Raw genomic sequence first — 13235 nt, forward strand, 5'->3', positions numbered from 1 at the left:
CTAACACTACGGGCAATTTAGCGTGGCCAATTCACCTAACCTGCACATTTTTGGACTGTGGGAGGAAACCAGAGCACCCGGAGGAAACCCACGCAGACACGGGGAGAATGTGCAAACTCCACACAGAGAGTCGCCTGAGGCGGGAATTTAACCCAGGTCTCTGGCGCTGTGAGGCAGCAGTGCTAACCACTGTGCCACCGTGCCACCCACTATTATTTTTATGTTATTTTTAAACTTTGCACACTCTACTATAGCTGAGTTGGCCATCATGCTCACTCACGATGTGGTAAATGGCCAGATATTTGTGGACAAATGATACATTTGGCTTGGCCCCACACCTCAGGAAGGACATACTGGCACTAAAGCTTGTCCAGCGGAGATTCACACAGATGATCCGTAGTAGTAGGGATCTAGTGGTAGGCCTAACATACGATGGGCGCTTGAGGATCCTGGGATTGTATTCATTAGAGTTTAGAAGGTTGAGGTGAGACCTAATAGAAACTTACAAGATAATGCACGGCTTACAAAGGGTGGACACTGGCAAGTTGTTTCCGTTAGGCAGGGAGACTCGGACCCATGGGCACAGCCTTAGAATTAGAGGGGGTCAATTTAGAATGGAAATGAGGAGCCATTTCCTCAGCCAGAGTGTGGTGGGCCTGTGGAATTCATTGCCACCGAGCGCAGTGGAGGCCAGGACGTTAAATGTCTTCAAGGCAGAGATTGATAAATTCTTAATCTTGCAAGGAATTAAGGGCTACGGGGAGAGTGTGGGTAAGTGGAGTTGAAATGCCCATCAGCCATGATTAAATGGCGGAGTGGACTTGATGGGCCGAACGGCCTTACTTCCACTCCTATGTCTTGTGGACATAAGGACCCTCGAGCACTGTATTTGACTCAGGACTGGTTCCGGTCTCAGACTAACACAATCAATGATCTTATGTGCCTGCTTTCACCACCTCCACTAGCAGTGCATTCCAGGCACCCACCACTTCTGGATGAAAATGTGTCCCCTGCACTCCTCCCTTAAACTCTCTCCCCTCAGCTTGAGCCTATGCCCTCTTGCAGTTAGCTAATGTGTAAATCCACATGACATTCATAAAGCCACTGATAAAGAAGAGGTGCTGAACCCAATCAAAGGAAAGGTGTTGCATTCATTGCCAACATAGAAGCAGCTGGTAAAGACCAAGAAAGTCCTTGGAATTTAGTCAGTGCTGAATTATATGACTCCAAATATGGCTGCAGCACAGCAACTGGCTTCAGTACGCAGAATGACATGTTCAAGGAGTCGTCAGGGATTAAGACAGGATTGATTAGAAGATTGTCTTTGCCAGTTTTTCTATCCTTAACTATGACCATGTCAAAATCCATTTGTTTCCTAGATAAGATCACCACGGAGGGGAATGAACCTGCGACCCACCCATTCTGTTCTATCATCAAGCAAATCCACACTGAGATTAGTTTACCAACAGGTACAGCAATGAAAGAAGGTGGTACATACCTGGAATGTAGATCTTCCTCCATCTTAACATCATTTTCTCTTGCCTCATACTCAATGTTCATGCAATCTGGAGCAAACTTCACCTTCCTACTCTTTTCGGGCAAGCTGACATTGAAGTTAGAGGAGAGTTTTTTCTCCTGACCACTTGAGACCTGCCCTCTTTCTCGGTCCAGTACCCTCTCTGTGCCAGGATCATCCGCTGCCTCATGGTACCACCTGAAGTCTTGAGATTTCTGACTGCTGCGGCCACCTGTCACAAGACAGGAAGGTTTCTTCGGTGGATAGTCCTGGGTGGGTGTGCCATCTGCCATGTTATCCACCATTAGTGTGCCAGCAGCAGGAAGCCAGTCAGAGCAGGCAGCAGTTTCACAGGAGGTGCCTACCTGTCGTATGTAGCCCTTGAAGCCACGATCAACGTCGCTCTCTATTGAATGTAAAGTCAGGCTAGATCCAGAAGCCCGTTTAATCAGACGCTTTTTGGAAGAATCCTGCACATATTGGAAAAAGTCAAAAGATCAATCAAGAGTTAGACTGTGCAAGGCTTACTTTAGCTCTAGCTGAAAAATGTGTTGCTGGAAAAGTGCAGCAGGTCAGGCAGCATCCAAGGAGCAGGAGAATCGACGTTTCAGGCATAAGCCCTTCTTCAGGAATGAATCATTCCTGAAGAAGGGCTTATGCCCGAAACGTCGATTCTCCTGCTCCTTGGATGCTGCCTGACCTGCTGCATTTTTCCAGCAACACATTTTTCAGCTCTGACCTCCAGCATCTGCAGTCCTCACTTTCTCTTAGTTTAGCTCTAGCCCTTGTTAAACAGTGTGAGGCTAGCACACGTGCAGGCCCAGATTAGATTGACAATTGTTAGACTACCTCCAGTCCTGGATTAGAGCCTGTGAGGGCTTGTCTACCCTAGGCCCAGGTCAGAGCATGTAGGATCTGCTTGATTGTAAAGGTTAGTATGCTCCCAAAAGTGCAATACCCCACAGGTTTTGTAGGGTTTTATCTCCCCCCAAGTTAAGCTTTACATGTCCATTAATGTGCGTATTATTAGCACTTACAGAATCATTACACTTCAAATTGGACATCTGGTTCACAGGTACAAGTTACTTTCAGTAGCAATAAGCTGATCAGGTGTAATCTAGAACTCTATGGGATGCTAGGGAAGTAATTGCTGGGCTCCTTGCTGAGATATTTGCATCCTCGATAGTCAGAGGTGAAATGCCGGAAATTGGAGGTTTGCTAACGTGGCGCCACTATTTAAGGAAGGCGGTAAGGACAAGCCAGGGAACTATAGACCAGAGAGCCTGACCTCGGTGGTGGGCAAGCTGTTGGGGGGACTCCTGAGGTACAGGATGTACATGTATTTGGGAAGGCAAGGACTAATATTAGGGATAGTCAGCATGGCTTTGTCCGTGGGAAATCATGTCTCACAAACTTGATGAGTTTTTTGAAGAAGTAACAAAGAGGATTGATGAGGGCAGAGCAGTAGGCAGGATCTATATGGATTTCAGTAAGGCATTCGACAAGGTTCCTCATGGGAGACTGCTTAGCAAGGTTAGATCTCATGGAGTACAAGGAGAACTAGCCATTTGGACAGAGAACTGGCTCAAAGGTAGAAGATAGAGGGTGGTGGTGGAGGGTTGTTTTTAAGACTGGAGGCCTGTGACCAGTGGAGTGCCACTATTTTTCGTTACTTATACAAATGATTTGAATGCGAACATAGGAGGTATAGTTATGTTTGCAGATGACACCAAAATTGGAGATGTAGTGGACAGCGAAGAAGATTACAACAGGATCTTGATCAGATGGCCAAAAGGGCTGAAGAGTAGCAGATGGAGTTTAATTCAGATAAATGCGAGGTGCTGCATTTTGGAAAAGCAAATCAGAGCAGGACTTATATGCTTACTGGTAAGGTTCTAGGAAGTGTTGCTGAACAAAGAGACCTTGGAGTGCAGGTTCGTAGCTCCTTGAAAGTGGAGGTGCAGGTAGATAGGATAGTGAAGAAGGCGTTTGGTATGCTTTCCTTTATTGGTCAGAGCATTGTGTATAGGAGTTGGGAGGTCATGTTGCAGCTGTACAGGACATTGGTTAGGCCACTTTTGGAATATTGCATGCAATTCTGGTCTCCTTCCTATCAAAAGGATATTGTGAAACTTGAAAGGATTCAGAAAGGATTGAAGGGTGTTGCCAGGGTTGGAAAGTTTGAGTTATAGGGAGAGGCTGAATAGGCTGGGGCTGTTTTCTCTGGAGTGTTGGAGGCTGAGGGGTGACCTTATAGAGGTTTACAAAATCATAAGCAGCATGGATTGGATAAACAGACAAGGTCTTTTCCCAGAGTAGGGGAGTCCAAATCTCAAGAGCATATGTTTAAGGTGAGAGGGGAAAAGATAAACAAGGGACCTAAGGGGCAACATTTTCATGCAGAGGGTGGAATGAGCTGCCAGAGGATATGGTAGAGGCTAGTACAATTGCAACATTTAAAATACATCTGGATGGGTATGTGAATAGGAAGGATTTAGAGGGATATGGGCCATGTGCTGGCAAACAGGTCCAGATTAGGTTAGGATATCTGGTCGGCATGGACGAATTGGACCGAAGGGTCTGTTTCTGTGCATGTCTAAGCGATGAGTTGAACTCTCCCAGCCATGTGAGTATTTCTCACATACTCAGCAACACCCCCCACCAATTCCCAATGTCAGGTGCTGGAGGCAATTGAACCTGTTAACACGTGAACTGACCCAAATATTACATTGCGCACTTCTAAATACAACTGGGGTGGGCAGACATGACAAATTTAGGAAGCTGTTTTCAAAGTCAACTATGTCGGGGTGCATCTTTTGCAGTGTGACCTGTGCACATTGGGACATCCCCACTTCAAATCCAGTTTAAAAAAAGATTAATACTTGAAAATGAAGGTACATGGTGTGGGATATAGGTAAAGTAGTGTTACTTCTGCAATCATAATTACTTATGCAAGGTAAATGAACTCACACCAGTGTATAATTGTTTCAACCAAGAGCTGAGTCAACAAGAATGAAAACTATGTGGAGGAAGTATATAATTGTTTTTGTATTAGCTAAAACGTGCATACAAGAATGAAACGTGCCTGCAAACAATGGCAGATGTTACAGACAAATAGATAAGGTGCTGTGAGGATGTAGATTAAGCCAGATATGCTTGTATAAGCAGTAGTTATAAGCATCTGTTTCCCACTTCTGCAAAAACACAAAAACAAACCCCAATTAAAAGGTCATAAGGAACAATATGATTGGGGAAAGGGAGGAAATGTCACAGGTGGGGGAAGTAGATAGTAGTGAAGGAGGATATACCTAACAATGGACCACAGCAGGATGTGGTGAAATGGCCAAGTAAAATTTGAACTTTGTTATGCACAAGGCCAGACAAGGCAAGAGATAAACAATAGTAATGGGCATCGGGTTTGAAGTAGTGAATCCTATAGAAGATAGGTACTTGCTAAACTCTGCGTGCCAATTCCAGGCATCATGCTTGCAAGCGTATAATAAACATACTGATTGCTTCAGATCTTGTCTCGGACTGAAATTATTGAAGTGAGTGAGCTTTATTTCTCACATTGGCCAACTGGAAGTTAAATTTTAAAAGTATTCAGGTAATCAGACTAACGTGCTTCATTCACAAATTCTCCTGACTGCTTTTTCCTTCCAGGAGAGCCACTCCCCCATTTGTAGATTCCCTGATCATAGGCCGTCCAAAGGCCCGGACTTCCCACATCTAGCTGCAATGGATGGTTTCATCCTAGGGCAAAACAACAGTGGCAGCAGTGCCCACTACTTATTCTAAAGCATTAGGACTCTTAGAACTGCTGGCAACTCTAACAAGGGGTTGGAGTCAAAAATGGAGCAGCAGCAAGCAACCCCTTCAAATCTAACACAATATTTTAGTAAGCAAGAGAAGCCAACTCCTAATGGAGATGATGGAAGAGTTTAGTTGTCTTTCAAAGAAGATTAGTAACAGGTGGTGGTCTGTCTACCACTGGAGCTAGTGCATCATTCAATATGGCCTGCTCATTAACTTCATTTTGCACATCACCTCCTTCAAAACATAACATAGGGATACAGTCCCTGAGTAATTTGACATGATATTGAGCAAATGTAACATGCTTGAGAGGAAGAGTTCATCAACACTGGGGGAATTAATCCATCTCATATCATAAACTAATTAACAGAAGCTAGAGTGCACTGCCTGAGGGGGTAGTTAAGGCAGGAAGCTTTACAAGTTCAATGAACATTTGAAATGTCATAATATTCAAGGCTGTGGGCCAAGTGCAGGAAAGTGGGAATAGTATAGATTTTGGGAAATTTTCTGTCATTGCAGACCCAATCAGCTGAAGATCCTCTTCTGTATGAAGACCATATGATTCCATGAAGACTGTAATAATAGAAATAATTCCATTATTGGTGTACCCTACAGCCACCAGGGTGATAAGAAGCTAGCGATGCACTAGAACATACGCTTTCCAAACGAGGATTTTCTTTGCCTACAATGTTCACTAGTCATAGAGATGTACGTCATGGAAAACGGCCCATATCCCTCCAAACCTTTCCTATTCATATACATATCCAAATGCCTCTTAAATGTTGCAACTGTACCAGCCTCCACCACTTCCTCTGGCAGCTCATTCCATACATGTACCACCCTCTGCGTGAAAAAGGTTCCCCTTAGTGTCTTTTATATCTTTCTCCTCTCACCCTAGTTTTCTCCCATCATCTCTCTCAGTTACGACTCCTAATGCTTTCATTGCAATGCTGCACTGGCAAGTGTGATGTCATGGAACAAAAAGAAAAGGCAGTAGAAATTCCAATGCAAAATTGGCTGAGTGAAAGAGTAATGCTTAAATGAAAGCAAAATAACACAGATGGTGAAGTTCTGAAATAAAAACAGAACACACTAGAGAAACACAGCAGCTCTAGCAGCATCTTTGGAGAAAGAAAGAAACATTTGGAGCCCAAAGTATTTTCATCGGTACTCTGATCAAGAGCAATGTTTAACAGGTATTTTTCAGGCTGGGAAAGAAATGAAATTTCCCAGGGATTGTTTTTGGGACCCTTGTTTTTCCTGATAATGTGTTGTGAATACATGGTTACAATCTTCCAAAAAGCCTTGGATTCTGGAGAAGTACCACACACCTCTATTCAAAAAGTGATGGAGACAAAAAGTCGGTAACTACAAGTCAATAAGCCTAATATCTGTTGTTGGAAAAATACAGAAAGTAATAGCAGCACATTTGAAAAATTATAATCTAATCTAATCAGAGATTCATGGCTTCATGAAAGGGAAATTGCGCCTGACTAATTTATTCACATTTTCCCAAGGACGTCTCAACCACACCGAATAGAGAGAAACGAGAAGAAGATGTTTTGAGAAGATTTGTAGCTCAGGTTGAGGTTCTGGATGTAGGTTTGCTCGCTGAGCTGGAAAGTTCGTTTTCAGGCGTTTCATCACCATATGTGGTATCATCAGTGAGTCTCCAGTAAAGCACTGTTGTTAGTGACTTGCTTTCTATTCATACGTTTAGGTTTCTTTAAGTTGGTGACGACACCATTTCCTGTTCCTTTTCTCAGAGGGTGGTAAATGGGGTCCAAGTCAATGTGTTTGTTGATAGAGTTCCAGTTGGAATGCCATGCTTCTAGGAATTCTCGTGCATGTCCCTGTTTGGCTTGTCCTAGGATGGATGTGTTGTCCCAATAATGTCCTTCCTCATCTGTATATAAGGAAACTAGTGAGAGTGGGTCATGTCTTTTTGTGGCTAGTTGGTGTTCATGTATCCTGGTGGCTAGTTTTCTGCCTGTTTGCCCAACATAGTGTTTGTTACAGTTCATGTAAGGTATTTTGTAAATGACATTAGTTTTCCTTGTCTGTATAAGGTCTTTCAAGTTCATTAGCTGCTGTTTTAGTATGTTTGTGGGCTACCATGATGCCAAAAGGTCCAAGTAGTCTGGCAGTCATTTCCAAGATGTCTTTGATGTAGGGGAGAGTGGCTAGGGTTTCTGGACGGGCTTTGTCTGCTTATTCAAAAAGAATGGGTACCCAATGAACAGTCCGTCAATTTCTCTGCAACAAACCCAAGCAAGCACACAACGCGTAACGAACACTACATTGGACAAACAGGCAGAAAACTAGCCACCAGGATACATGAACATCATCTAGCCACAATAACACATGACCCACTCTCACTAATACCCTTACATACAGATGAGGAAGGACTCCACTTTGACTAGGACAACATACCTATCCTAGGACAAGCCAAACAGGGACACGCACAAGAGTTCCTAGAAGCATGGTTATTCCAACCAGAACTCTATCAACAAACCCATTGACTTGGACCCCATTTATCACCCTCTGAGAAAAAGAACAGGAAATGACCATCACCAACCCAAGGAAACCTAAACACATAAATAGAAAGCGGGACACTAACACCAGTGCTTCACTGGAGGCTCACTGATTATGTTACCTAGTATGATGACGAAATATCTGAAAACGAACCTTCCAGCTCAGCAAGCAAACTTACATCCAAAGCTAGTAGATGTGTTGTATTTGGACTTCCAAGGGCATTCGACAAGGTACCTCTCAAAAGGTTGAGGCACAAGAGCCCATGTATCGGAGATAGTAATATTGGCATGGATAGAGAATTGGCTCATAGGCAGCAAACAGCCAGTGGGAATAAGGTGTTCATTCTCAGGCCAGCAACCTGTGACCAGTGGGGTTTCACAGGGATCAGTGCAAGGACCATAACTGTTTACAATAGATATTAACGACTTACGACCCAGTTGCAGATGATACAAAGATAGGTGGAATGGCAGATTGCAAGAGGGATACAAACAGCTTAGAGAGATATTGATAGGTTAAGCAATGGGCAAAACGTTGGCAAATGGAGTATGTTGTGTGAAGATGTGATGTTGCTCATTTTAGAAGGGAGAACACAAAAAAAAACTAAATTATTTAAGTCGGGAAAAACTGCAAAAATCTGCAACACAAAAGGACTTGGGGATATTTGAAAATGAAACAAAACTAGCACACTCTTGTAGCGGTTAGTCAGGAAGGCTAATAGAATATAGGCCCTTCTGTTTAGGGGTTTGGTGTTTTAGAGTTGGGAAGTCTTACTGCAACTGTACAAAGTGTTGGTCAGACCACATCTAGAGCGCAGAGCAATTCTGGTTCCCTTATGTAAGATAAGATATTATTTCATTGCAGGCAATTCAGAAAAGATTCGCGAGAGAGTGATCCCTGGTATAGACGGATTATCTTATGAACAAAGATTAAACAAGTTGGGTTACTACTCACTGAAGTTCAGAAGAATGAGAGATGATTTCATTGAAACATATAGAATTCTTAAGGGCCTTGACAGAGTAAATGTTAAGAATATATTTTCCCTTATGGGAGAGTCCAGAATCAAAGGGTGTAGTCTCAGAATAAAGAGATACAAATTTAAGACTGAGATAAGGCAGAATTTCTTCTCTCACAGGGTTGAGTGTCTTTGGAACTCTTGCCAGAGGCTGTTGTAAAATTAATAGATTCTTGACCAGTAAAATAATGAAGTGTTATGTGAAAAGGGCAGGAAATGTGGGCGGCACGGTGGCACAGTGGTTAGCACTGATGCCTCACAGCGCCAGAGACCCGGGTTCAATTCCCACCTCAGGCAACTGTCTGTGTGGAGTTTGCACATTCACCCCGTGTCTGCGTGGGTTTCCTCCGGGTGCTCCGGTTTCCTCCCACAGCCCAAAAATGTGCAGGTTAGGTGAATTGTCCATGCTAAATTGCCCATAGTGTTAGGTGAAGTGGTAAGTGTAGGGGAATAGGTCTGGGCAGGCTGCTCTACGGACCGTCGGTGTGGACGTGTTGGGCCGAAGGGCCTGTTTCCACACTAAGTAATCTAATCTTTAAAAAAAAAAGTGGGCATGAGGAATGGCGGATCAGCCATGATCCGAATGAATGGCAGAGCAGGCTCAAGATGGCATAAACCTGGTTTCAAAAGGAATGGAGGAGGAAAATATAGGCCAACATTCCAATTGCCTTTCCTATTACTCATAGAACTTTGATACTAGATATTTTTGATTCAGGGATGAGGGCTCATAAATCCCTATTTTCTGTAGCTTTTTGCAGTCCTCCTCCATTTGAATAATATTCAAGTCATCTATTCTTCCTGCCAAACTGCATAACTTCACATTTACCCACATGACTGTCCATATTTCCAGCTTTTGCCCATTCACTTAACCTATCTCTATCCCTCTGTAGACTCTATGTCATCCTCACTGCTTGCCTTCCTGCCTATTTTTGTGCCACAATCTTGGCTATTGTACGCTCACTTTCCTCCTCCAAGTCATTAACGCATATTGTAAATAGCTGTGGCCCTCGAGGCACTCCACTAATTACAGGCTGTCATTTTAAATATGCCCCCCTTACTGCAACTGTGTCTTCTGTGTTAGGTAATTCTCTATGCATGCTAATATGCTACCTCTAACACCATGGGACTTTTAAGTAGCCAAGTGTATGGTACATTGTCGTACACCAACTGGATGTCCAAATATATTACATCTACTGCTTCACTTTATCTATCCTGCTTGTAAGTTGAAAAAGATTATTGTAAATTCGTCCGACATGATTTCCCTTCAGATACCGGTTTTTGTTTCCCTCACCTTTTGAATAAGAATTGCCAGCTTTCCAATTCTATGGAACTTTTCCAGAATCTAAAGACTCTTGAAATCTATCTCTGTAGCTACTTCCTTTAAAATCCTAGGATGCCAACCCATTAGTTTCCCTAGGAGGCATTTCCTTTAGTGATAGTCATTATGTTTATTCCCTCCCCACATTTAGCCATTTGACTGTTTAGTATAGTTGGGAAGCTATTAATGTTCTTGAATATATAGAAAGATGAAAAACATTTATTCAACTCCTCTGCTATTTTCTGGTTCTCCATTATTTATTTCTCCAGCTTCCTTCTCCAATGTTCACTTTGGCTTCTCACTTCCTTTTTATATATATTTAACAAAGCTCAGTCAGTTTTCATATCACTTATTAGTTTACCCTCAGCATATATCCCCTCCTTTATCAATTTTCTGGTCATCGGTTTTAGTTAAGTTTCTAATCCTCTGGTTCGCCACTAATATTTGCCACATTGTAGGCTTTTTCTTTCAATTTGATACTATCCTTAACTTCCTGGATAACTATGGTCATTTCCTTCCTAGAATTATTCTTCCTCACTGCAATAAATCACTGCTGAGTGTCACAGACTATTGTTTAAAATGTCTCCTATTGTTCCTCAATCATTTTTCTGTCAGACCCTTTTCCTAGTCCACTCTAGCCAACTCTACTCTCTTGTCCCTAAGTAGTTACCCTTACTTAAGTTTAGCACAGTTGTTTCCAACTCAAGTCTGCCTGTCTCTCTCTCTCGAGCTGAATGTTAAATTCTACAGTGTTACAGTTATGTTTCTTAGGAGATATTTTACTCCAAAGTCATTTACTAAACCTGACCCATTACACGTGACCAGATTCAAAATAGCCTAATGCATGGTTACATTCACAGCATATTGTTCCAGGAAACTATCCTAAATACATAGAGGTCTTCCTAATGGCAACCTTTGTCAATTTGATTATCACAGTCTACATGAAGATTGAAGTCATTCATGATAAACATACCCTTTTTCCATGCCCTTATTGTCTCTTGAATTATCATCTGTCCCACAGGCTTACAGACTATTCTAACCAGCATTCCTTCCCCTAGTGGTTTCTTACTTTCACCCATATGGATTCTGCATCCAATCCAAGATCATGTGTTGACATCATACTCGATCCATCGTGTACTATCAAATGTCAACCAGTGAGAAAGTAACTACCTACCTCCTGTACTGTGCGAATTGGGCCAGACATCATACCACGTACAATGCGACCAGATCGTGGCCTTTGCGATTCCATATTTGTTCCTCTGGCCTCCACAGGGAACACACCAGCCCTGGGAGCATCAGATGAAAGGATGTTAACAGGAAGGAGTCCTGGTTCACCTCCTGAAGGGCACCCATTCCTGCCTGGAGATCTATCCTTCTTCTTGAGTGAACTCTGTAGAGGCTTGGAAGAAGGTACTGACATACATGCTAAACCAGCAGAATCATTGGGAAACCTGGAATTGAACAGAATTTGGTTAGGAATAATGTATTAATGACAAATAGTCAACTTTGATCTGTAACTTGAAAGAAAGAGAGGAACATAACTAATTGGGTACCTCTTCCCTTTCTGTAGAAACGCAGCTATCACTTTCACTTTACATATGATTGGTCCTTGGCTCAATTTCAGGTAAAAGCATGGACCCAGATAATGTTTGGCTTTGAAACAACACAGACCAAAGTCCCTAGCAGGACCTGAAAGAATCCCAGATGCAGCAGACTCTGTGGAATTGCTGCAGAAATTGATGGTTCCAAACAGCAATTCCCTCATGCCTGGAACCCTCTGTAGCAATCCACTGAAATATGGTCAAGTCTGAAGGTTCTACTTCCCTTAAAATGTTAGGCAATCAAAAACCTCGTCTACCTCCTGGCCATTTGTGAAGTTGCTTCCTTAAGTCTTCCATAGCATTTCACAATCTCCTTGGGGTAACTGGTTAGAGAATTTGGCTGTTAACCAAAAAGCTATTGGGTAACCTTGAACCACAAGGGACAAATTTCAAATTTGGAATCGAGCCAAGCAAAAGAGGGATATGGGAGTAGAGGGTTGCAATGTTACATTTAGATGAGGAACAACAGGAGACCCAGTTCATTATAGAGAAGAGCATAACTGCATTGTGGTCTGGTTGAGATAAATGACCTGCTTATATGCCACATATCTATTTTAAAAACACAGCACAACAGAGAGGTCATTCACACCGGTCTCATTCTATGAATCAATTCTTTAACCAAATTGCTTGGTGCCATCATATTCTTCCAACTTCCACTATTAAAATAGTGATAGAGAGGGTCAGTCTTATGATTCTCCTACACAAAATTTCTTATTAGCGTACTTTTTAATAAACCATCAAGTGCTGTATAATTACTAACAACTGCTTACATACTATAGGGTTTATGGAGTGGTAGTTAATTAGCTAAATAGCCACATATCTATTTTAAAAACACAGCACAGCAGAGAGGTCATTCACACCGGTCTCATTCTATGAATCAATTCTTTAACCAAATTGCTTGGTGCCATCATATTCTTCCAACTTCCACTATTAAAATAGTGATAGAGAGGGTCAGTCTTATGATTCTCCTACACAAAATTTCTTATTAGCGTACTTTTTAATAAACCATCAAGTGCTGTATAATTACTAACAACTGCTTATATACTATAGGGTTTATGGAGTGGTAGTTAATTAGCTAAATAGATATCTCAGAAAGCAAAAGGAGTTATGGGTTATTTTAAGTGATCAAATGGGACACAATAGTTTTGCTCAGCTGGAACCATGGACACATTTTGGAGCCTGAGAAAATTTCCTTAAAAAGATACATAGTTGAAGTGGAATATTTCAACTACAATGACACCCAGTGTCACTGCTGCATGACAATATCCTCACTGAACAGGTAGCAGCTGCTTCACTGATGTCCTTCAGAGAAGGAAATCTGCTGTCCTTAGCCAATCTAGGATACATGCAAGTCCAGACAGATAGTAATATGATGGACCCTTAACTACCACCTGAAATGTAACGGAATTGGAATTAGTCAAATAATCAATGCCAGGGAAA

At 42.3% G+C, this 13235-nt stretch overlaps 1 protein-coding gene across 2 annotated transcripts in view; it reads right to left on the minus strand.

The window, feature by feature from the left end:
- mindy4 (MINDY lysine 48 deubiquitinase 4) overlaps window positions 1-13235 on the minus strand; it is a 188263-nt gene that overhangs the window by 163293 nt on the left and 11735 nt on the right. For both annotated transcript variants that reach the window (XM_043690847.2, XM_043690846.2), the window contains exons 4-5: window positions 11369-11645; window positions 1499-1986 (exon numbers count right to left, since the gene is read on the minus strand). In XM_043690847.2, coding sequence (XP_043546782.2) covers window positions 1499-1986; window positions 11369-11645 — 765 coding nt within the window. The remainder of the gene's footprint in view (window positions 1-1498; window positions 1987-11368; window positions 11646-13235) is intronic.

This window comes from Chiloscyllium plagiosum, unplaced genomic scaffold (genome assembly GCF_037043375.1).
Source record: "Chiloscyllium plagiosum isolate Xiang-an unplaced genomic scaffold, Cpla_swu_hap1 HiC_scaffold_5, whole genome shotgun sequence".
NCBI classification, from domain to species: domain Eukaryota; kingdom Metazoa; phylum Chordata; class Chondrichthyes; order Orectolobiformes; family Hemiscylliidae; genus Chiloscyllium; species Chiloscyllium plagiosum.